At 25.7% G+C, this 26,389-nt stretch overlaps 6 protein-coding genes across 6 annotated transcripts; 4 read left to right on the forward strand and 2 right to left on the reverse strand.

The window, feature by feature from the left end:
- Positions 1-2,704: 2,704 nt before the first annotated feature.
- MKS88_001315 (receptor for activated c kinase) lies at positions 2,705-4,439 on the forward strand (the record flags this gene model as incomplete). Its single annotated transcript, XM_067214230.1, has 2 exons — positions 2,705-2,831; positions 3,598-4,439. 2 exons carry the CDS (start codon positions 2,705-2,707, stop codon positions 4,437-4,439), a joined length of 969 nt encoding a protein of 322 aa, XP_067074687.1.
- Positions 4,440-6,125: 1,686 nt separating this feature from the next.
- On the forward strand, positions 6,126-6,956 carry MKS88_001316 (SNARE protein; the record flags this gene model as incomplete). Its single annotated transcript, XM_067214231.1, has 1 exon — positions 6,126-6,956. The coding sequence occupies one exon, from the start codon at positions 6,126-6,128 to the stop codon at positions 6,954-6,956; it is 831 nt and encodes a 276-aa protein (XP_067074688.1).
- A 1,291-nt stretch (positions 6,957-8,247) lies between these two features.
- MKS88_001317 (ubiquitin conjugation factor E4 B) lies at positions 8,248-12,243 on the reverse strand (the record flags this gene model as incomplete). Its single annotated transcript, XM_067214232.1, has 1 exon — positions 8,248-12,243. One exon carries the CDS (start codon positions 12,241-12,243, stop codon positions 8,248-8,250), a length of 3,996 nt encoding a protein of 1,331 aa, XP_067074689.1.
- Positions 12,244-15,512: 3,269 nt separating this feature from the next.
- Positions 15,513-17,160, forward strand: MKS88_001318 (cis-prenyltransferase; the record flags this gene model as incomplete). Its single annotated transcript, XM_067214235.1, has 5 exons — positions 15,513-15,596; positions 15,919-16,061; positions 16,216-16,332; positions 16,589-16,861; positions 17,016-17,160. The coding sequence occupies 5 exons, from the start codon at positions 15,513-15,515 to the stop codon at positions 17,158-17,160; spliced, it is 762 nt and encodes a 253-aa protein (XP_067074690.1).
- An 888-nt stretch (positions 17,161-18,048) lies between these two features.
- On the reverse strand, positions 18,049-19,629 carry MKS88_001319 (SPRY domain; the record flags this gene model as incomplete). The annotated part of the gene is made up of 1 exon (XM_067214236.1): positions 18,049-19,629. One exon carries the CDS (start codon positions 19,627-19,629, stop codon positions 18,049-18,051), a length of 1,581 nt encoding a protein of 526 aa, XP_067074691.1.
- Positions 19,630-22,031: 2,402 nt separating this feature from the next.
- Positions 22,032-24,149, forward strand: MKS88_001320 (alpha/beta hydrolase; the record flags this gene model as incomplete). The annotated part of the gene is made up of 1 exon (XM_067214237.1): positions 22,032-24,149. One exon carries the CDS (start codon positions 22,032-22,034, stop codon positions 24,147-24,149), a length of 2,118 nt encoding a protein of 705 aa, XP_067074692.1.
- Positions 24,150-26,389: the final 2,240 nt, after the last annotated feature.

Genomic DNA, 26,389 nt, shown 5'->3' on the forward strand with positions numbered 1-26,389 from the left:
AGAAAAAATAAAAAAAATAAAATAGTAGTAAAATTGCAGAGGAAGCCTTGATGGAACATTGATACGTCTAATTGAACATTTACTCTAATTTATTTTATTATTATATTATATTATATTTTTTTTTTTTTTCTCAAGTTGCTTTTTTATTCTATTTATTACAGAAATTTCCTCAATAGAAGACTAATTTGAGCTCGTGACAGTAACAAGGCTACTAATTGTATAAGCAAAATTGAAATAAAAAATGAAGCTCTTTGACAAAGTGTAATCTTCATATTAGAAGAAAAAAGAATAAAAACATGTTAAAATATAAAAAAAAAAGTAATTTAATATAAAAACATATAATATATATAGCTTAACACATAACACATCAACGCTAATTTTATAGGAACTATAAGAAAAAAAAGATGTACGAATAATAGTAAAAATAAAAAAAAGAAAAAAAGAAATTTTTTTGATTCTCTTATTATTGTTTTCTAATTTATCATAGTAACATTCACCTATATTACACTAGCTTTAACCTTTTATTATACATTGTGTACAAAATATAAAAAAAAAAAATGTAAAAACATGATTTAAAATTTTTCCCTTTTATTATTATCTTTTCTTTTTGTACGTTCTCGGATTATTCCATTTAATAGCTATAGGAACAAAAATATAATGTACTTTTACACAACCTGCCACAGCATAAAATTTTGCTGTGTTAATAACCTAGAATTATCTTAAAATATTTTCATAAAAACAGTTGGAACCCTTATAAAAAATTAAGGCAAAAAATGTATTCACACAAAACAGTAGCACGGCTGACAATATACATGCATAAAAAATGGCTCATTTTTTATTTTATTATAAGGAGGAATAACGATTTATTCTTCAAAAAATAAAAAAATATTCTAAGGGGTTTTCACTGAATGCCGTTATACTTAGTCCTGTTAAAAAATGAAATAAAAAAAATATATATGCATACTAGCATACATATATATATATATATGTATTCATATGCAACTGCCCCTTATATCTTAATTATTTAAGTAATTTTTTATATTCGAAAAGAAATATGTACTTTACACATTATATTTAATCATCCATAAAATAATACATACTGCTAATATTAATATAGTCATTACATAACTGCTGACTTAAGTATAACAGTTATCTACTTTTTCATACACATTTACACATATATATATATACATACATTACATATATATATGTATATGTGAAAGTATAGCATATACATTTACTTGTTGAGAGCTAACTTTTCTTCGGGGCTTTAATTTTTTTCACTTAATAAAATTAAGTAAATTAAAATAATTGAGAATATTCATGCAGTACTATTTTTATTTTTATATGTAGTGCACAATTTTATACATCAAGGATTGTTTTATGTTCAGTATATTCTTAATGGTATATAGTACTGCAAAAAGCAAGCTTGGAAGCTTCGTTTATATATATGTATATATATATATATCTATATTCATATTTTTTTGCAATGTTACATATACCTCGTTCAACTAATTCATTACCAATTTTATAAGTATATTAGAACTCCTCTCCTCCGTATTAAGGTTCACCCCTTAAAACTCTATATGCTATTAAATTTTGAAAAAAAGGTATGAGAAAATTTTTTTTTTTTTTGAAATATAGTAAAAACTTTTTACTATCATAAAATATATATTTTTACAAGGGGATGTAAAAATAAAAAAATAGGGGCAGTTCATATTATGTACTTATAATTCAAATGAAGAAAATACAAGTTAAAAATATTAAATTTAGCCTTAGTAGAATTATCCTCTACTGCTGTTTTTACTTTGTTTAAGTTATAACTAAAAATAAAGTCAATAAATATATGTATTTATTCGTGTATTTATAATGTACACATGTATATTTTAATTTATATACCAGCTCTTAAAAAAAAAAAAAAACAGCATTTATGTATGTATATTATATATTATAATATGCTGTAATATATTTTTTTTTATGATTTGAATTTATTTGATGATACTTATTACATATTTAGTAGTGATATAAAATAAAAATAAAATACCAAAAAAAAAAAAATAAACATTAAGGGCTTAAAACATTAAAAATAGTATTTTTGTTTTATTTAATTTCTTATATATATTTTTTTTCCTGCCATTTTTATTTTATCAAGTGAGATAAATTATAAAGAATATAAAGAATATAAAGAAGCGAAATTACATTATTATAACAAAGTGAATTATTATACATATATATATGTATAATGCTATAAGGATGTATAGAAAAATATGACAAAGATATATGCTTGTACATGTATAAATTTGCATGGCACAAGAACATATATCGCATACCACATTTTCACACATAAATAATATAACGTGCATTTATACATATATTATATCTATATATATATATCAACATATACGAGACTCGTTGCATATATATATACATGTTGTAAGTTTCTAAATATTTATTTATGCTTACGTTTTAGTACATTTCCATGTTAACTATATTATATACCTATATTAAAATCAGCATGTTTATATATTATATTTTCTTCGAAATATTTACTTTTGTGAACCAGTGACTCCTTTCTTCCGCATTAAATTACACTGTAACACATATATACATACATAAATACATGCAAACACATATACCATTTATAAAATTAACAAATTAATCTTTATAGGCACTTTTGTCGAATATATTTATAAATATTTAAATTATGGAAAATATAAAAGAAGCGGAGATATCGTTAAGAGGTGTACTGGAAGGAGGTCATAGTGATTGGGTCACTTCAGTTTCAACACCCACTGACACAAAATTAAAAACCGTTGTTAGCGCTTCAAGAGGTAATGATGCATACCCACATACATACATATATGAATACATACGTTTATGCTATTGTATTCCCTCATTTTCGGGTGCATTTAAATAAACATGCACATGCTCATATAAATCCATACTGTCCTAATTTAACAATTTGTTTTGTAACTGTTTTTACGTGACATGGTGATTATTTATATTTGTATACACGATTATATATTATGAACTCTCATCTGCTTGTGTGCGTGAAAGTTTTACGTGAAGATTATTATATTACCTTAACACGATTATGCATTTTAACCCGGGTGCTGTATTATTTATGTGTTGTTCAATATGATTGTTCTGCCTTTATTTTATTTTATTTTCCCCGCCCTCTCACTTCTTCCGATAGCTCGTTATGTTTGAGCAGTATTTTATATGTCTCATTGACTTGAAAAATTTACAAGCTTTTTATATATTTTTCATTTTATGATGACCATTGCTATCCCAGCTCACTCTGATATATACAAAAATGAAGAGGAAGATAGCTCAAATATTTATACAATTCTGATATTTGAAAAAATATATATATAAAAAAGCAATTTATTTTTTTTGAGAAATTTAAATGGGGTTTATGTGTAAATACACGTACCACCTGTCCGTACATTTGTTTAATTTTTGCACGATGTGAGCATTCCCTCTCGCAATATATCTGTATATATATCTGTATATCTATCTATCTATCTATATATATATATATATATGTGATTTATTTATTCATTTATTTCATACTACGTATTTACCCATTCCCAGATAAAAAGCTAATAGTGTGGAGTATCAACCCCGATGACGATTCGGGAGAAATCGGAATGGCTAAAAAATCATTAACCGGTCATTCTCAAGCTATCAATGATGTTTCTATTTCATCAGATGGTTTGTTTGCATTGTCTGGTTCTTGGGATCACTCAGTTCGTTTATGGGATTTATCTCTAGGAGAAACGATTAGATCATTTATTGGTCATACGTCTGACGTTTTTAGTGTTTCATTTAGTCCAGACAATAGACAGATCGTTTCAGCTAGTAGAGATAAAACAATTAAATTATGGAATACTTTAGCACAATGTAAGTATACCATAACAGATGAACAACATACCGATTGGATTACATGTGTTAGATTTTCCCCATCTCCAAAACAGGCAATTATTGTATCCTGTGGATGGGATAAATTAGTTAAAGTGTGGAATTTAAAAAATTGTGACTTAAATAAAAACTTAGAAGCACACACAGGTGTTTTAAACACAGTTACTATATCTCCTGACGGTTCATTATGTGCATCCGGAGGAAAAGATGGAGTTGCCAAATTATGGGATGTTAATGAGGGAAAACATTTATATTCTTTAGAAACTGGATGTACTATAAATTCACTCTGTTTTTCTCCATGTGATTATTGGTTGTGTGCAGCAACAGACAGATTTATAAGAATATGGAACTTAGAAAGTAAATTAATAATTTCCGAAATATATCCTGTTAAGCAGTCCAAAGTAGGTTTGCCTTGGTGTACATCCATTACATGGTCAGCTAATGGTCAACTCCTATTTTGCGGTTCCACTGATGGAAACATTTACGTTTATGAAGTTAAAAAGCAATCCATTTAAGAAATAAAATTATTAACTGTTCAGAATTTTTTTTTTTTTTTTTTTAAACCCTATTTTTAACATATATATGAATGTGCATTTTTTATATATTTACGTATTTATAAATATATGCATTTATTACATGTGTAAAACTGACAATTGTTAATTATGCAGCATTGTAATGTTGCAATGTTGTAAAAGCTTTTTTATAAAAAATAAATTTAGCAAGTTTTTGCTACGCAGGTATATATATAAAAATATACGTGCGCAGGTACATGCATATTTTTAAGAATATGAAGCATGAGGATTTTTCTTAAACGAATAAGAGTAAAAAATCATTGTGCATATATATATATATATATATGTATATTTTTTTAAAGTGCTTATTAATGTTTTTAAAGAATTAAAATTTATTATTTAATTGTTCAGTTATTCAATAATTCAACCGTTCATCAATTCAACAATTCAGTTATTTAATTTAAATGATAAGACATTTTATTTTGCTATATGGCACTATTTTCCCTTTTTTCTTTTTCTTTTTCTTTTTTTTAATTATCTTGGCAATAAATGCAAATTTTAAAGTAAAATGAATTTATATCTCCATGCTTACAAGACATAAGTATATATAATATATGTAGTAACAACTGAAAGAAGAAAAAAGGACACACATAAAACATGGAAAAAATAAATAAATGAAAACAAACCTTTTGAAATATAATCTCATATTCTTTTTTCACATTTTAAAACAATGTTATTACATGTAAATTGTAATTAATAACATTTGAAGTCGCTACTTAACCCGTTTAGCTTCAAAAATGTTTTAAATCTTACTATGTGAACAGTTGTATTTTTTATTTTTTTTTATGGAAAAAAAGATTAAAAATTAGCTCGAATCGTCAATTATTTTTATGTTTATGTCTAAATTTCTTGTACACGAATGAAAAAAAAAAAGATAAGAAAAAAATATAACAATATATCACGCTAATTATGCAAATTCCATTTTGTCCTTATACATAAATGTACACTGAATGTTTTTTTGTTTCGTCTTATAGAACATTAAAAACGCAAATTGAAAAGAGGATATATATAATAATTTCCCTTTCCCCAAGCTCATGAATGTCCCCTTCGATACATTCCTTTTTTTTCTCTATTTTTAGTAGTTTTCTCTTAAAAAATTTATGTAAATTTGTTAAAAATGTGCTATATACATAATTATAAACACATTATTTAGTGCAATTTGAACATGAAAAAAATAAATTTAATTTTTTTTTTTTTTTTTTAATTCAAAATTCCTGAGAAACCGAATGTTTAGGTTATAAAACAAGTACGCTTACGTACGTGCATATATATATATATATATATATATACATTTTAAACACGTGGGAACATACAAAAATCAGAGTGCACAAATTTTAAACGGAACAAAAACTAGAGCCACAGTTGCATTGCTGCTCATTCAATTGGTAAACTAAAAATATAAATTTTTTTTTCTTTTTTTCAAATAAGTTAATAATAGATGAAAACGTGCTAAAGGTGAAAGACCGAGGGAGCATTTCGCATATTTAATCACTCTTTTGCAAAATTTACATACATATATATATATACAAATATGCATACGTTTGTTCATTTGCCTGTATGTATACATGTATACGTATATATTAACTTGCCTATGTGTGAACCCCTCCTTTTCTTGAAAACGCTGCAATAATGTACATGATTTCGGATGATGAAATAAGCTACTCCAACAGCATGAACAGCGAAGAAGAAATAGAGAGCGAAGAAAACAGTGAAGAATATTCGAAATATTATGAAGGGGAAGAAGAGGACTATAGCAGTCATAATGATGTAGATGATGAGAACGAATTTCAGTTATTCAAATATGTATGTATAGCATCATTAGATGAGTTAGAAATAATAATGAAATGTAGTTTTCTAAGTCGTGATTCAGATATATCTGCTAATAACATAATTAAAAAGATATTAATTGCTTCAAAAAAGAAATTAAGTTATTGTAATAAGAAAATCCTTAATTGGGATAATAGAATTATATATTTTATAATATGCAGTGAAAAGAAGTTGGCATTATTTTTAATAGGATTAGATATGAAAGCATATTTTAAAAATTATGCTTTTGAATTTTTGAGAAAATTAGAAATATATGCTAAATCGGATTTATTTTTTAACCAGAATTATAACTCAAATAATATAAATCCATCAAAGGCGCAAACAATTCAGCGCTTTATGAAACGTACAATAATAAACCTTAATGAATGTTGTAAAGATGAAAAAATTATTGCAGTTAAACAAAAGCTAAATAAAATTAATTCAGTAATGAATAACCACATAGATAACTTATATCAGTCCAGGGGAAACATTAAAGCCTTACAGTATAAAACAGAAAACATGTCAAAAAACACTTTAAATTTTGTTAAAAATACCAAAAAATTAAAAAGAATTATGTTTTTAAAATACTGGAAAACATACTTCTTTTTAGCTTGTTTTGTAGTCATAGGATTCAAGGTTTATAGGTCTATTTGATATATGTCTATTCACTTTGCCAGAATGGTGGGGACTACACTTACGTTTGTAAAATTATATTGTATATATATATATATATACAACTTAAATTTATTTTTCTTTTTCAAAGATGTATAATCTTAACACACGCTCACGCGCACTATTCATCGTGATAACCAACAAAATGGTAGTCATGTCCCTTATTTGTTATTTATCCCTTTTTGTTTATTATTTTTTTTTTAACTTTTATATGTGATAATAATGATGATGCATCCATTTTTTGAAAATTTGTATATTTTTTTAATTACATAAAACTCTCGTTATATAACATACATATGCATAAATAACATTTTACTAAGAGACAACAAAAAAAAAAAAATTAAATGCCATCTGTATACAATTAAATACCAACTGTTTACTTTTACAAAATTAAATGTCGCACGTATTATACTGTTACAAACTAAAATTTTTTTTTGTCTCTTTTTAAAGTCAAACATTTTCGTTTTTTTGTTAAGCAGCAAAAAAAAAAAAAAAAAAAAAAACGCAGTTATGTTTGTACACATGCATGTACAACATATATATTACTTCACAGTTTTAAATACAACTGAAATATTTGCAGGCACAAAACATATATATATATATATATATATATATTTTTTTTTTTTTTTTTTCTTTTTTGCATGAAGAACACAACATATTATTGCAAGATTTTGGTACTTTTCCTCAATCAGAATTTTTACTATATTTTTATAAATTTGCGAAAAATATAATTAAAAAAAAAAAAAATGGAAAATATGGAGAGAATAAAAAGATGGAATAAACTGATAGCATAACTAAGGTTATCTTTACTAAAATAATATGCAACTTGAAAATGAACAAAAGTTGCGATGTCAATTCACCATAAGCGGATACTTAAAAAAGTGCACATGAATGAACCAGCTGAAAACAAGCATGTACAATTACGCCACCACTGCATATATATATATATATATATATATATATAAATACATATACAATACATACATATACCCATACACACATATACCCATACACCCATATGCCCATACACCCATATACACATATACCCATATACACATATACCCATATGCACATATACACATATACCCATACACATATATACACATACACACATAGATACATACATACAAATCTATGTCACTCCAAACAGTATGCTAGTAAATTTACACACGTAAAAATATACATACATGCGCGAGGCCATTCCAACCTAATTTTCCCACCCCTTTAGGTAAAATCAAACTTAACCACTTCTAGTTTTTCAATATGATCCGTTCTAGACCTGTTTCATGTCTGGTGCTTCGTCACCTGGACTCTTCTTGGCTTTCTCCCCATCTTTCTCATTACTTCTTCCATCAAACTTTTCATTATTCGAAGTTTCATTATCTTTTTCTATATCTTCATTATGCAACTGTAATTCTAAATTTTTCTGCTTTTTCTTCCTCTTTTCCTGTCTCAACTCGTTTATATATTTATGTATCTCTTCCTTCAATTCAGGAAGTGACACTAACTGCTCTTTTGAAAGGGGGGCCCTATTAAATGGGTCATTAGGTTCACTCATTAAATGTCTCTCAATATTTTTTCTGTCAATTATAATTCCTGAGGTGGGTAATAAAACGGGGTCTAACATAATATCTTGTAGAATGGGATCTAAAAATTTTTCTGGTATATCATTTACATCATCAAAGAGCTCTACTTCATCTTTCATATCAATAATTTGCTGACAAAACATTTTAAATTTATTTAATTCTTCTTTATGTAGCAATCCTTCTCTTTTACATATGTAATAAGCTTTATTAAAAATGTCAGCTTTATAATATCTCCCTTCATTTGCTATTTCTCTTATTAATAGTTCTTCATATTCTTTATCTGCGTTTAACAAATACAGATATGATTCGACTATACTAGTTAACCATAACTGCGGTCTAAAATTATACTGCTCCATATTTTTAACCTTTATATTTAAACACTTAGGTCCTACTAAATAGTCGAAGTAACAATTCAAGCAAGTAACAATTTGACATAATATAGTATTCGAAGTAATAATATTATTTGGATAATTTTTACATAAAAGATTTAAAAAGATACATGATTTATAGCAATATGTAATAATCATTTTTGTTTTAGCCGCTAAATTACGCATGTTTTCATTTGTTACATCTGTTCCTACATCTACACCACCTCCTGTTGAATCATCATTTTCACTATTATCACTATTATATGAAAATCCATTTAAATTTTGCAAATTTTCATTATCACTATTTTGAATGTAAGAAATATTCATTTGATTAGATATACCTACGTTCGAATTTCTATTATTTCTAGTAGCACTAGCATAGGTGTTATTATTGCTAGTATTTGCACTTAAACTAGATCGTTCAGCTTCATTTTTTTTTTTATTATCTTCTCTTCTCTTAATTTCAGACAAGTATGATACTACTTCTTCAACTAAAAAACTAGCATCATTCAACAACAAATGAATTAAGTGAACAAAGAGATTATTATTATTTATAATAAGTTGAGTAAACTGATTAACATATGTTTTATTTAGAAAAAAACTATTAAAATTTTCTACAATGCGAACTCTTGTTTGCATTCTTTCCGTATATTCTCCTTTTTGAGAAGCGATAAATACATTTGTCAACGATTTAATAATGTACTTCTTTGTTAGTTCTGATTCTTCAATTACTTTTTTTAAGTTATCACTTTTATATAAATACGTAAATGTTTTAGGAGCAGACTCACATCTTAAGTGTATGCTTTTTATATGATTTTCACTTAACATAGTGAAAATGCAAAAGGCTAAAAATAAGTCTACATTTAAATAGCTCATGAAATTCTCATTATTCTGACTTTTAAATGTATCTAGCTCGTGTAGTAAATAAATAATATCGAAAATGTCACTTAAAAAAAAGGTAGGAATGATGGAAAATTGTGGAGATGCATACAAATGATCCCCTCGATTTTGGAAGTTTGCTTGTTCAGAATTTTCCTCATTCGTTTCGTAATTTATATCACCAATCTCACACATATCTCCGTCTTTTCCCTCTGAAGGTCCACTCTCCCGCGTTTCATCCCTTTCCCCTTGGCTCATTTTGTCATCATTCGCGTGGTTTGCAACAGAGTCATTGCCCTCTCCTTCATCCATTTTTCTAGTGGAGATGTTCACAAAACTTCCGAATGTTCTGTACTTCTTATAATTCCTTTCGTTTGGAGGTGGACAAGATTTCAAAACTAGATGAGAATAATTACTATTATGATCATTTAAATAATTTTGCATGTTCATATTTACATCCCCGTTGACATCATACAAATATGCAACATTCAAAAAATAACTCATGCATAAATGAAGGAATTTAAATAATAATTGTACAAAGCGAGAACTATATAAGAAAATTTTCCATGCATGTATATTCATATAGTAAAAGTTTTTATCCTTAGCATTAGCTACTTCTTGAACAATTCGAATAAATTCATCAATGGCTGGCTTGAAAAAAACACTTAAAGATTTGAAGGTCATCCAAAAGATACAAGTAATAAACTTGGGCTGTTTTTGAAAACTTTCAAAATTTTTTACATTATTTTTTATTTTCTCAACATTTGATTTTTCCTCAAATGATGATTGGTTTGTTATATATTTTAAAATAAATTTTGAAAAAGGATCATTTCTTAAAAAAAAATACAGATCTATATCATTAATTTTGTTAGTAGTAATAGGTTCACATAAACATAATAATATCCAAAACATATTCAAACAAAATCCATATGAATTTTCTCCTAATAGTTTTAAAAATAATCCATAAGAATTATCTAACGATTGTGGATACGTAGAATAGTGATACATAATTTTCGTTTTTTTCTCATTTGATAGTATAATACAATTTAACCATAATAATACTTTTTTCTTACTTTCATTACTTCCTTTTAATAAGTTTTTTATTATTTCTACACAATTTTCTAAAACCCAATCCATATCCCTTCTTAATAACATATATATATTTTTCAGTGCACTTAATGTCATCTTATTTAACGAATTCGTTCCTGAGTTGTAAAAATATTTATACATTGCTATTTCCTCTTTATTTATTATATTTGGCATAGTAATAATTGTAGGAGATATTAGTCTACCCAACATACTATTTAACTGTAAATTATATCCGCATGAATTTACCTCCTTGTCCTTACTACACGGTTTCTTATTTGTAAATCCATCCATTCTTCCCAAATTTTCGTTGATTCCCCCGGGGATGCCTGCGGAGCAACGATTGTTACTAACACTGTTGTTGGTATTGCTGTTACTACCAGTACTGTTAATACTACTGTTACCGTTACTACTACTCATATTGTCATTACTGTTACTGGCATCGTTGTTATTATTACTATTATTATCTGTGTTACTATTACCTATGTCCTTGCTGATATTGTTTCTGCCGCTAGTACTCCCCTCGAATGGGGGAAGATTGGGGGGGGAGGAATCAGTTGGCAAACCTTCACAACTTCCTTGGAAATTTGTACTTTTATCCAAAATGGATGTTGAACCCAATTCCTCTTGGAGGTTTACTGCGGGAAGGAAATTATCTTTCATTCTATCATGCAAATTTAAATATAAAAATATTGACTTATTATTTATTACTAAATCAGCAATTTGTTTAAAGCTTGTTAAAAATTTCAGCAATACAGCAACATCATTTTTTGGGTATATTAAACTCCTTGAATTCAAATTTTCAAAGATGAGGTCTAAAATTGGAATGAAGAATCGATTCAATTGCTTCTGTGCTTCACATTCATTTTTATCATTTTCTTCTATAACTGATAACAATTTTTTTAAAAAACGAGATGTACAAGATCCCTTTAAAAATTCGTAAAAAATATTGATTCGTTCTTTATTTGATATTTTCACATTAGGATACACATCTAAATTTTCTAAAAATACTATTGCACTGTTTACTAATTGATCTAATATTTCATTTATTAAATTGTCGATTTGTTTATTTTCTATATTATAATTTTTATAAAAATTTTTATCCAATAACCGAACGGAACAAGAACATAAATAACTTAAGCAGTTCTTCTTATGTTTATGTAAATAACCTATTTTATGAAGCAATATGAAATATAAATAGTCTACTTGTAAATATAACTGCTCATTATTTTCTTTCAATTCCTTTTCATATGATTCAAGATGAATTTTTGAGTTGTTCGATTCTTCTTTCTTCAAACATATTTGAAACATGTTCTGAAGCAGTGAGTCTTCAACCACTTTATCCAACATCCTTTCAAGTAAAAAAAAAAAAAAAAAAAAAAACTAGCCTCTCTTATTTTATCCTATCTTCTCTTAACTAATCATATGCTATCATATCATATCTTACCTTTTTTTTTTTTTTTTTTTTTTAACTTTGTACGCTAAACGTAATAACTGTGAAAATAATAGAGCATGCACATGAAAGGATAAACACTATGTTCCTGTGCCTATTGCTACGTTAAACGCTTTATCGTTCCAGCTGCTTATATGTATGTATGTATATATACATATTTATATATATACATACACAATACACATGGCGCCCTTTTTTACTTCGTTTATGTGTTATTTTGTATCTCTCATTAATACACAGTTCGCGTTTTATTTTGCGCTTTATTATGTACTTTTTTTTGATATTTTTTTTTACGTATTATTTTGTTTTTTACTTTACGCTTTATATTGTAATTTATTTTGCAATTTGAATGGCAATTTATTTTGTATTTTATTGTGTGTTTTTTGTTATAGTTATAAATAATATTTTCCTTTCCTTAGCCTGTAAATCAATCCACATCAAAAGGTTTACTTCTTTATATTTGTTTATAAAAAAAAAAAATATATAAAATAAACCTATCACTAAAAGAAGTAATTTTTTAAGTACAGATTATTATAACGTTTTATTTTTTCTAATGCATTTCCTTTTTTCTGAACTTTTTTTATAATTTTTTTTTTGCCCTATTACTTTTAAGGTATATTTTATTAGCTTATATTTTTAATGATATACTATTTATGATATACTTTTTATGATATACTTTTCAACATATAATTATTATGATATACTTTTCAACATATAATTATTATGGTATACTTTTCAACATATAATTATTATGATATACTTTTTAACATATAATTATTATGATATACTTTTTAACATATAATTATTATGATATACTTTTTAACATATAATTTTTATCTTATAATTTTTGTGTTTTTTAGCTCATATTTTTTAGCTTATATTTTTGCCTTCTTTTCTTTAGCAAGTTAAATATCAGCAAATGTATTTATCCCAATACAAAAAAAAAAAAACAAGAAAAAAAAAAAAACAAAAAAGGTTACTATTTTTATCTCGAAAATTTTTGTTTTTCGACTTTATTTTTTTTTTTTTTTAATATTTTCTTTTATAAAAAAATTTTCTTCCTTTTTTGAGTACGTACTACACTAAATATGAAGATCCCATTTTTTATTTTTTCTGTTCATTTCTTGTTTTAACTGTTTTTACTATAACTCTTTCTTGTGTTATGATTTTTTATTTCACCAATTTTGTTTTCATAAATTTAGTTCGTTCTATAATCTGCTCTTTTTTTAGGAGTATTGTGCTGTTAGGGTAATTACGCATATGTATGAATGGTATGTATGTACGTATTTATTTGTGATATATTTGCATATACGTGCATATATGTGTACACCTGTAATGTCATGCAGAATGCGAAAAAAATTAAAATATAAAACTGTAGAGGTATTTGAAGTGTGATACTTTCTGATTTTTTATTTTATTTTATATTTTTTATTTTTCCCATTTTCCTCTATTCGTAGCTTATTGACGTAGTTGCATTTCTTGTTTTTTACATCATGTGCATTAAGATTTTTTTTTTTTCTACCTTTTTTGACCGATTATGCAAGAATAAAGAGCACAATATAAAATAGAAGCTTAACAAGATATATACCACGTCATACATATTGCACATTTATATACGTAGGGGAAGAATCAAAGACAACACTCGGACAAATTTTAAACCTATTTTTTGCAGTTGCTTTTGTCGTTAAAATAGTGTGAGAAAAACGACTGGAAAAAAAAAAGACCCTAAAAATGTGTATATGTAACTAGTTGAGAAAATGTGGCATTCATGTTATAGGTGTACCATTATGCTTAGTTTATTCTTCTTTTAAAAATTTTACAATATAATTTTGTATATTTCCTTTTTTTGTTCCTTTTTTTTTTTTTTTTTTCTTGCAAATCTATATCATTTTTCAATAATTTTTGTATGAATTGAAAACGTTGAAGCATTTCCCTATCATTAATAAAAAAAAAAAAAAAAAAAAGCATCGACATGTTATGACTGTTTGTAGCTTTATCTAAAATTACATAAGAATCGCATTACATTTTCTCACCTTAAAAAAAAAAAAAAAATTGTGTAATACGCCTCGAAATATCAGGTGAACTGATTTAAAACGATTACACGTCTTAACTCATAGTTTTGCTTTTCACAGTATTTAAGTTGTGCAATTTACAATTTAAAAAACATAGTAAAATATAAAAAAAAAAAAAAAAACATAGCATAACAAAATAAAGTAAATAAAACAAAACAAAATAAAATAAAAATAATTTGCTACCACCATATGAGCAGTAGCGAGATACACATTTTTTAATGAACACACTTTTTTAATTTTTTTTTTTCCACATCGAATTATAAGAAGAATAAGATGTAAATCTAATTTTTCATGCCATTAAAAAAAAAGAAAAAATATATTTTTGATTAAAGAATTACTTTAATTAAACAAAATCGTCAAAATACAAAAAAAAAAAAAAAAAAAGAAAGAAAAAAAGAAAAAGGGAAAAAGAAAAGAAAAAAAAAAGTGTAAGAATCCTATATAATTTTTACCCTTCACACGTTTTGATATTTTTATAAATTTTACATATTGAGTTTAAAATGAAAATAATTCATTTAGGTTAGCATCATTTTGATGGTTTCATTACATTTCTTATTGTCCTGAACATACCTAATAAAGCAGCAGCTTGTAGCTCTCATAAAATATGCATTCATATATATATATATAATATATATATATATATATATATATATATATATATATAAATATATATATGTATATACTTTTCATTTATTACTGATGCAAATGTTTTTCAGAGTAGTAATTTAAAAGAACAATTTAGGCCCTTAGGAAAATGGCTCTGAATATGTGCTAGAAAAAAAAAAAAAAAAAAAAAAAGGACTTAATAATATATTTGTTATATACCATTTTAATACTTCAAAAGGTGATATTTATATATATATATATATATGTCGGTATATATATGTATGTAAATCCTTTCCTTGCTTGTAGAATAGAAAGATTAGTTACTTCGCTGCTAAGGGGACGTATCAATATTAAGCATATATGTAAAAAGGGAAAACATAAAAAGATAAGTGAATATGTGTATTCATATGTGCATAATGTTATATGTATACACAGATGTCTTTGCTTACTTATTCGTTTGTTTTATTCAAACTTTTCAAGCGATTATTATGGACGGGAATAGAAGGTTTGCAAAGGACAAGGGGATGCACACGTCCTTGGGCCATTACATGGGTTCCAAAACGTTAATTCAAGTTATGCGTACATACTTTTGTGCATTGTGTATTATATATATTTATGTATGTACATATTTAAGTATGTATATATTCATGTATTTACATATTTATGCATACACATATTTATTCATACACATATTTTTGCGTACACATATTTTAGCGTACACATATTTTAGCGTACACATATTTTTGCGTACACATATTTATGTATATATATATTTATGTATATATATATTTTTAAAATGTATTTAAATTTCCAAAACAGATGTTTTATGAACATCTGGCAGAATACTCAATTTAACAAAATTTTAAAAAAATCTTTTCCTTTTCTTTAAAATAGATCATAGAAATATGCGTTAGGTTAAACATAAAAATTTTATCCGTGTTTTCACTATCTTTGCTAAATTATAATAGAAGTCCTGAAGAAATACATTTTTTGTTTTACTTAAATTTGCTCATCTTGATTAATGAAGAATTCTTTTTGTAAGCATATGTGCAAATATTATACACGCCAATAATTACAAAAGTATATAAATGAGCAAATGCGAAATATGTATGCCATAATCTAACGTAGTTTCGTGCAATGTGCATATATGAAGGTTCAAATTGAAATGTTAATAAATTCTTCTCTTTTTAGTAATTTTGTAAAAGACCATAAAATACGAATCAAAGTAATTGGAAATCTGTCCTATGTTAATGAGCATTACAGGAAAATTATACATGATATAGAACAAAAAACGAAAGAATTTGACAAGTAAACTATAATAAGGAAACACTCCATGTGTAATATTTATGATAGTTAAGATAGTTATTATAGTTGTGATAGTTACTATAGTTATGATAGTTACTATAGTTATGATAGTTATGCTAGTTGTGATAGTTACGATAATTATACTAATTATGATAGTTTTTTTCAATTTTATTTTTTTTGTTTCATAATCATATTCCTGCCATAGTATTACATAACAGTAAGCATATTATTTTTTCCTCTTCTATTTTAATTTTTATAGCTTAACTTTGAATATCTTTTTCTCGTATACCAGTAGAAATGAAATGAGTCTTTGCAAATTTAACCCAAACTTGTATTATGATACATATAAAAATTTACTACAAGAACGAAAAATTTGTTATTCTACAATTGCATTAAGAAATACGATAAAAAGGGACATAGGTGAATATGTACAAAGTAGTGCAATAAATGAAACAATTCACTCGAAAAAAATTCATGAAATGAAATGTTATTGTGGACAACGTTCTTTCTTAGATGAGGAGCAGTTAAAAATGTAATGAAAAAAAAAAAAAAAAAAAATATACTACCTACGCAGACAGAAATGAGAGTTATAATTTTATTCCCTTTTTTTTTTTTTTTTTTTTTTTGCCGTCTCCCTCATATTTGCGTTAATTTCCAATTCATAATTCTCCTTTTTTTCCGTGCAGAGTTAAATATCATAAAAAATTACTTACAAGTGATTTGCCACCTCCAAATATATTAATACGAACATCTGGGGAGCAGAGACTGTCAGATTTCATGTTATATCAAGTTGGACGAAAAGCAGAAAAGAACAAAAAGTTATTGCATTGATGTAGAATATAAACATAATCACATAAACGTATATATTTATATTATATATATATGTATAAACGTTTATGTATGTATTTAGACGTCATTTCAAGCGAATTTGCGTCTATTCATATAAATTTTTATATAATGCGTACAATGACGAAACGGTGAATTTATTTTCCTTTTTTTTGCAGATTTCAGAATTTACAGAAATTTATTTTATTAATGAGTACTGGCCAGTCTTTAATTTTTTGCAGTTCATATATGTTATCTTACACTATACCATTTTTCAAACAACTAAATTAGTATTTTCTTACTCAAATCCTTGCCAACATTAGTTTTAGTTCTTTTTCCCCTTCTTTTTTATGTACTTAATAAAATTTTTTTTTTTTCAAAAAACAACTTTCTTTTTTTTTGTGCCTCATTAAATAGCACTTTTTATTTAAAATCTTCTACAGGTTTTCCCTTTCATTGGAGAATGAAAATTTCACATGCATAAACGTGGAATGAACATATTCCAGAAAAAGCAGGATAGTTTATTTTTGCTCATTTTAAGACAGCACAAAAACAAAATTACAAAAAAAAAAATAAAGCATTCATTTATATATACACATATGTACTAAATATACACATATGCACATACATTTTATATAAAAAAATTCATGGAACAATAATAGGAAAAAGAAAATTAAAGATTTATAAAATGGAATAAATCGTGGGTTACTATTACGCATTTGGTAATTAAAATTTTGAATGTACACAGAAAAATGTATGAAGGTTATAGAGATAGAAAAAAAAAAAAAAAAAAATGTATATACATGTAAATATTCTGAACCGTTCATACATTTTTTTTTTATCTTTTCATTTTTTATCTTTTCATTTTTTATCTTCTCGTTTTTTTCCCCTTTTTCACAAAATAATTGGCGGTTCCATAAATATACACGGGACATAGTCATTTAAATGAATGTACGTAAAATGTGGCCCTAAATTAATTCGCGCACATGCGCCCATATATAAGCTAACAGAGGGATGATAAAACCCTTCATATATATCAAAAAAAGCATTTTTTTTTATTTGTCCATTTAAGGAAAAAAATATAGACGAACCATAATTCTTTTTTAAAGCAGGTGGGTGCTTTGGATCGCATAAAATACCATTTTGCAAATATTCATATAATTTTTTATCTGATCTTGGATCAAAATTGTAACTATTTTTATTTTTTAAATTTAAATAACACCCAATTATATCACCCACTTTAATTGGATCCATACAATCATAACTTATGGAGCTATTAAATATTCTCCCATTTTTACTATTAACACAATAGCTATATTTATCTGTTCCTATGGGATAATCATACCTCATATATCTACACGCAAAACCTACTCTTATATGTGGATTTATTTTTATTATTTTATCTTTATAACCTAAGAAATTAAAATTTTGTACAGGCTTTTCAATTTTTATTTCATAATACCATTTACCAATATCTGCACCATTATTCACAAAAACACTTGACCATCCTTTATCTCCATAACATGTGAGTTTGTCATTACTTAAGTTTATACAACTATCTTTATATTTCGTTGAAAAGGTTACATTGTTTTTACTTCTATAATTCCTATAATCAATAAAATATTTAACATTATCCTTTTTCTTATGACTTACCTCGGATTGGACATAAGCCCCTTTGTTTTTATTCCCCTCTTTTATTTTTTTATTCTCTTTAATATCGTTGTTTAACTTTTCATTTTCACAAAATCTGCTTTTTTCTAATTCTTTAATTTCCTCCTCACTGTTTATATCATTCTCACCAGGGACTTCTTTATATATAGCAATTTTAATAACATCATCAGCCTTCTTTTCATCATTTTTATTAATGTCTTTTTTGGTGCTTTGCCCTATTTCAAATTTGTTCTGTACCTCTTTTACTTCTGTAGTAGTATTCTTCCCATTTTTTGTATCATCATCTGTTTCTTTTCCTTTGTTTATGATTAAATTGGTGCTATATTCGTCTGGGATGGGATCCACTTTATCAAGTTCGGTATTTGTTTTTTCCGTTTTCTCTGTTTTTTCTGATGTTTCTGTTGTTTCTTTGTTTTTTATAATTTCCCCATTTTTTTCTTCCTGTTTATTTCTGTCATTATTATTCAGATTCACATAGTACCCAACGGTTTCATCATTTTCATCGTTTTCATCGTTTTCATCATTTTCATCGTTTTCATCGTTTTCATCATTTTCATCGTTTTCCGTATTTTTGCTCCCTCTCTTAACTTTTGTTTCCTCCCCTTTTGCTTCAATTTTTCTCTTTTTATTACACTTACTACCTGAATTTAATACATTTATACTGTTTTTTATATAACAATTTTTCCTTAATTTTGTACTGTCTGAAGAATTTTCTGCAGTCAATAATACTTTTTCCTTTTCACCTGAATCAGTATCATAAGGACTACTCTTTTCCATTTCAAAACGCTGCTCCGATTTTCCCATTTCTTTGTTTATTTCACTATTATTCCTTTTCTCTACGTTGTCAAGACTTATAATACCACCTCAATTTAAAAATTTTTATGTGTCAACTTTTTTTTTTTTTTTTTATTCTAATCATTATTAATATAATTAATTAATATAGCATTATACTTTTAACTGTTCCTTTTCGTATATAATTCACATGTGTTAAAATGAGCAAATTTTCCTAAAACATAATTTAGCATTATTTTTTATTTTATTATAATTTTCTTGTTCATTTAATTTTTTGCAATAATTATTATTCCTTCAGTTTTTGAAGTAATCACTTCTTAATGTTATTACAATGTTATATATTATTCCTTAAAAAAAATTCTTTATAATGTGTTCTCTTTTTTCCAATCGTTTACATGAGGTTTATCATCATTCATATTTATGTATATATATAAATATTATGTACACGTCCTATTTATACATACCATAAATTACTCAAAAAAAATTAATACATAATACATGGAAATGTCAAAATTGTCAAATTTTTACCATTAATTTTTTTTTTTTTTTTGTCATTTTAAGAATAAGCGTAAATTAAAATATGGATAATGGGAATACAAAAAAATGTATTATTATTATTAGCATATATATGTATTATAAACGCATTTTATATATGAGTACTTTCTAATGTACATATACGTAATGAAAATATCTACAGTTTGAATTTTTTTAAAAAAGAAAAAAAATCAATGAATAACTTCCCTGTGAACGTAAAAATGAATTTTCACATTTAAATTAGAATGTTTACATATATAAAAAAAGATTAAACACAAAAATGTTTTCTTTTCTTTTCTTTTTTTTTTCCCCTTAAATTTCCGAAACGTCCGTTTTGGTTAAATTTATATTTATTTTATTTCTTTTTTTTTTCCTTCAAAAGTCGAGTAATTATATATTACCTCATAATTAATTGTAGTTTTATTTAGCACAAACATATTCGTCGAATAGAATTTTATAAACGTAATTGATGATAAAATACTTTTTACGATTAGTATAATTAAATAATGATTTAAAATTTTTATAGTTTATAATACATATATATATATATATCATAAACCGAATTAAAGGCATGTAGTATCAATTCCTCATAAGTCAGCAAATCGTTTTGCCTTCACTTTATGAACGCAATTTACGAAGCCAGAAATTTATTGAAGTTTTTTTGCAAAGTTTGCTGTATTATATAATTCATCATTTTATCGTTTTTTAGTTTTAGCTTTTTATTGTTTTATTATTTTATCATTTCATTATTTCATCATTTCGCTATTTCATTTTATCATTTTTCCCTTTTTTTTTTTTTTTTGATTTTTACCTTATTCTTTTTTATTCTTATAATTTTGGGGTTAGCAAATTTCTAGTGATTTAAGATTTAATTCATTTTAAGCTTTTTTGCTTCTCTCATTATTGTTTTAATTTATTCCTCTTTTTATTTTTCGATTGCACTTTTTATAAACATACGTTGCATTTAAGGAAATTTCCACTCCAAATATTTTCCTACGGATTGACATTATGTTCAGGTATTTTCGCTATATATCAAATTTTAAGAACAGATGGTAAATACGTTTGATATATGCAGCTATATATTATTTAATTAAATTCACTACTTGTAAAAACGAAGAATATTATTTGAAAAGATAAAAAGCTATATATATGCTGTTTAGATATAACCTGACTTTTTATTTTGGAACATGAATACATCATCTTAATGTAAGGAAAGAGGGTTTGGTCAAATTATAAGCAAAAAAAAAAAAAAAAAAAAAAAAAAAACACAGGAAAGAGAAAGAAAAATAGGAAGAATAAGAAAAAGAAGTTTATTCTGTACAGTTAGCTTATATTTAGTACATATTAAAAAAAAGAAAAAGCAAATTAAATAAGTGTATATATTATAAATATTTGAAAATTTAGCTCTTTTTTCTCAGTATTTTATTTTTTTTTTTTTATGTCTTGTCTTATATCGTAAATGGATATTATTTATTCTGCTTATTTTGTTTTATATATTTAAAATATTCAATTTAGGTTAACAGCACTTTTATGTTTGTTAATATTTATATAGTAAGTTGAACTCCTACGTCTTTTTGTTTTTGATGTGTTTGTAAATTTGTTATCTATTTATTCCATAATAAGCTGTTTGAACATATATAATAGAGTATTTATGTTTAAGCACAAATAATATAAATATGGGCATATAAATACATGGAAACAATTGCAAGCATAAAACAGAATAACGTAGACTTTGAACGATATTCATGACACAATTTTGAAGGCTGGAAATTGAGGGGAAGAACGGAAGGGAAAAGTAAAAAAAAATAATTGAAGGAGTTGAAGTGAAGGAGTAGAAGGTAAATTGTTAATGGAATAGAGGTTAAAGCGGGTCTCGAAAAATGAAGAGTGAACAGGTGATAGATGAGGAGTTGATGGATGAACGGATGAGCGATGAAAGAGGCGCAAATAAATGTGTAAAGGAAAATGGAGAGGAAAAAAAAAAAGTAGAACATCATAAAGATAAAATATATGAAGAGAGTGAAATACCCTTAGCAGATCAGTTAGGCTATAAAAATGTAGAAATAACATATAACAAGAGTTGGAACAGAAACGGGGAAGAATACACTATGAAAGATGAAGGGATGAAGTGGAAAAGTGAGGCATCATTTAGCGAAGATGGCATAATAAAAAAAATAAAAGAAAGTAAAGAAAAAGTGGAGGAGAAGGATGACAAAGTGAATATAATAAAATTAAAAAAAAAAAAAAAAAAGGAATATAATATTCTAGGGACTAGTAGTAAAAACGTGAATATGATAAAAATAAATGAGCAAGAAAAAAAGAATACTTTTATGCTTTTTCCAAGTGACGAAAATGGTAAAGACTTGGAGAATAAGAACATCACCTCCTTACTAAACGAAATAACAACAACTGAAAAGGAGGATCATCATGATAAGAAGAAGAAGAAAGAAAAAAAATTAAAAGAAAAGGATGTAAATTTTTCGGAAAAAATTGAAATAATAGAAAGAGAAAATCATGAAGAAGAAAAATTGGAAGTGTGTGATAGTAAAAAGAAGGTGCGTAGAAAATATTTAACTGCTTTAAAATGCATAATTAGCTCAAGGGATGATGGAAAAAGTTATCCAGTTTGTTCTTGTAATGATGAAATCGGTCCCTTGGATCATTCATGTAGCAATGAAAACAATACCATCATATCATCAACAATAAGCATAAATGAAAGGATGTGTAGCAGAGATGAAGGAGGAAGAAAGAGTGAAAAAAGTAGGAGAAAAGAAAAATGGAGTTTAAAGCATAGAATAATACAAAGGTACAAAAAAAAAAGTAGTTGTTTTAATGATGATCAAGATGATGCTCATGAAAATGAAAAGGAGAAATATCACACAAAGGAAAGGAAGGAAGGTGAACAACTAGAAGGTGAAGAAAGAACAAATGAGGAAGAAAAATTCATTACGTATAAAGTTCCAAGATATTTGAGGAAGAAAAATATTAAATGCCCTTTTGTATATAGAAAAGTTTTTTATGGGAAATATGGAATAGTAAATTATGACTTAAAGGGAAGAAGTAAAGGAACATTGGTTATAACATTTCATGGATTAAATGGAACAAATTTAACATTTTTGGAAATACAAAAAATGTTAATAAAATACAAATTTCAAGTACTTAACTTTGATTTATATGGACATGGATTATCAGCTTGTCCGAAATATAATCATAGAAAAAGAACATATGGTATAGATTTTTTTTTATCACAAACAGAAGAATTGTTAAATCATTTAAAACTGTTACATAAAGATTTTTACTTGATAGGTTTTTCAATGGGTTGTGTTATTGCTACAAGTTTTGCAAAAAAGTATATCAAACAAGTAAAGAAAATTATTTTAATTTCTCCTGTTGGGGTTTTAGAAAAAAAACCGTTTGTATTGAAAATATTAAAAATGTTCCCCTTCCTAATTAATATTTCTTCTTTTTTCATGTTACCGTGTTTTATAAAAAAGAAGAGATTCAAAAACAGAGGTTCTAAATATAATAATTTTAAAAACAGTACCTTGAAAAATAATGATTCAAAAAATAATGATATAACAAATAGTGATTCTTCAGACTATTTATATAATAGGATAATGTGGCAAGTATTTGTAAAGAAAAATATTACGCATTCTATACTAGGATGTATTAACAATTTAAAAATGTGGAGTGCTCATGACATTTTTAAGGAGGTTGGTCTTAATCATTTACCAGTTTTAATATTATGTGGTGAGAAGGATAATATTTGTAATGTTCATGTTTTTAAAAATACGTCCAAATTTTTTAATAATTGTCATCTAATTATATTTAAAAATGCTTCTCATCTAGTTCTAGTAGAAAAAATGCAAGAGATTAATTCATGTGTACTCACTTTTTTTCGCTTTCCAAATAATGCTGATTTAAAGTCTTTTCATCATATGTTCCCCGTTGATAAAGTAGGTAATTCAGTTCTTTACGAAAAGGCCAACCTTTTTTGAGTACTTTTATGCATCATCCGAATAATAGGAAAAGCTGAACTTTATAACTTGTTAGAAGCGAAAATAGTTACTTCGTCGTTGTTCGCGTGCAAGGTGTACACCAGGAATACGTGAAGATTGTAATATTCAAAAAAGGTGAAGAAAGGGGGGAAATGAGGAAAAATGAGGAAAAATGGGAAAAAATGAGGAAAAATGGGAAAAAATGAGGGAAAATAGGGAAAAATGGGAAAAAATGAGGAAAAATGGGAAAAAATGAGGAAAAATGGGAAAAAATGAGGAAAAATGGGAAAAAATGAGGAAAAATGGGAAAAAATGAGGGAAAATAGGGAAAAATGGGAAAAAATGAGGAAAAATGAGGAAAAATGAGGAAAAATGAGGAAAAATGAGGAAAAATGGGAAAAAATGAGGAAAAATAAGGAACAAAGCAGAAAAATAAAGAATAATGAAGAAAAAAATTAAGTCTTCCTCTTTATGCCCTTAGGAAAGACGTGAAGCGTTTTCCTGTCATGCCATCATATTTTTGTAAAGTCTTAAATTTCACAAATTGTATGTTTTGCTTATGACTTGCAATGCGATATATTTTTTTTTCCGTTAAATTATTTTAAGCACATGACCCGTGCTCGTTTGTAAGAGCATGAACAATATAAGGAATTATTTAATATTCTTTTCCAAATTATTTTTTTTTTTGTGTTTTTTGTATACATTTTGCATTTATGTTGCATTTATTTTTACCAAATATATGATATACTTACGTAGTTGAAGAATTCTCTTACACATAACTACATTTTTTCTTGAATTTTTTTTTTTTTTTTTGTGTAATATATATATATTATATATATTTAAAAGAATATATATTTTTTTTTTATAGATGATTCTCTTCTTTTTTTTTTTTCTGTAATGATGAATTTTTTCATTCATATTTAATTAAACTTTCTTTATATATCTTATATTTTTTGTTAAGTGTTTGCTCATTTTGCAAAATATGGCACACACTTTACAAAAACCTGCACATTTATACACACGCATACATGTGTGTATTATTTCAACAAATATTTATATGCCCACACACAGTAATTTATTTCTGTATATATGTTATCCATGCATTTTACTCATTTTTACTTCATTATAAGTGTAGCACCTTTGTTCACAAACATATTAACTACTTTTTAGAGGTGGTATAATGTAGCATACTACTAATATATTATTGAGATTAATATAGAATGGTGAAAAATACGATCTTAATTTTTTTTTTTTTTTTTTAAAAAAACCACTGTATATTAATACAAGTTTTTATACTCTAAGAAATAGCATTTATCTTATATTTGCACGTAATTGTAAAAATTGTAAACTTTAAAGTGTAGTGCCTCTCTGCCATCTTTTTTTTTTGAACATTACTATATGTACTTCATTATTATTACTACTTTTTATGCTTCATTCTCTCCCTCAAATGCTCTATTTGAACATTAGTATCTGTGCCATTTTCCCCTTTTTAATTTAATTGAAGTAAATTATATTTTTTTCCTTTATCTTCTTTTTTTTTTTTTTTCATTGTGGTATATGTACAAAAACTCCGTTCACGTAAAGCGAAAAAACTTTTTATTAAATATTTCTCGGGTTTACAGTTAATTTATAGGAAGGTAAAAATAGGAAATTTTCACATTTATCCGAACTGTGTAATTGTATTTTCTTTTTTTTTTTTTTTTTTGAACCATTTTAATAATTAAATTTTTTTGTATTTAAATAGAAAAAAAAAAAAAAAAAAGAATCAATTGCACCATATTTTATGTCCTTTTTTTAATTTAATAAAAAATAATATATACTTCTTAACTGACCTAGTATTTTGTAATTGCAAGTTTCCCTGGTACATATGTGCATACAAATTTTAAAAGTAAAGACAACTATTCCTTTGCTACCTTATTTTAATTTTTTTTTTCATTTTTGGCATTAAAAAAAGTGCAATTATCAAAAAGGGTACTTTCATATACGTGCATGTATCTATCTATGTATATACGTTATTATGTATGCCGTTATATGTGCAGTTATGTATATATACATATTCTCAGTTATGGATATATGTTTGTACGCCTTTCCAAATTTCACAAGTATTCTGCATAGGTATACTTCCCCATTTGAGAATATACAAATTTGTAATGAAAGAGAATAAAAATATATTTAAGCTAATTTTTTAATTTTTCATATACATATATATAGTCACTATCAATCGTTATTAAAAGAACCCC

This window comes from Plasmodium brasilianum, chromosome 5 (genome assembly GCF_023973825.1).
Source record: "Plasmodium brasilianum strain Bolivian I chromosome 5, whole genome shotgun sequence".
Taxonomy (NCBI): domain Eukaryota; phylum Apicomplexa; class Aconoidasida; order Haemosporida; family Plasmodiidae; genus Plasmodium; species Plasmodium brasilianum.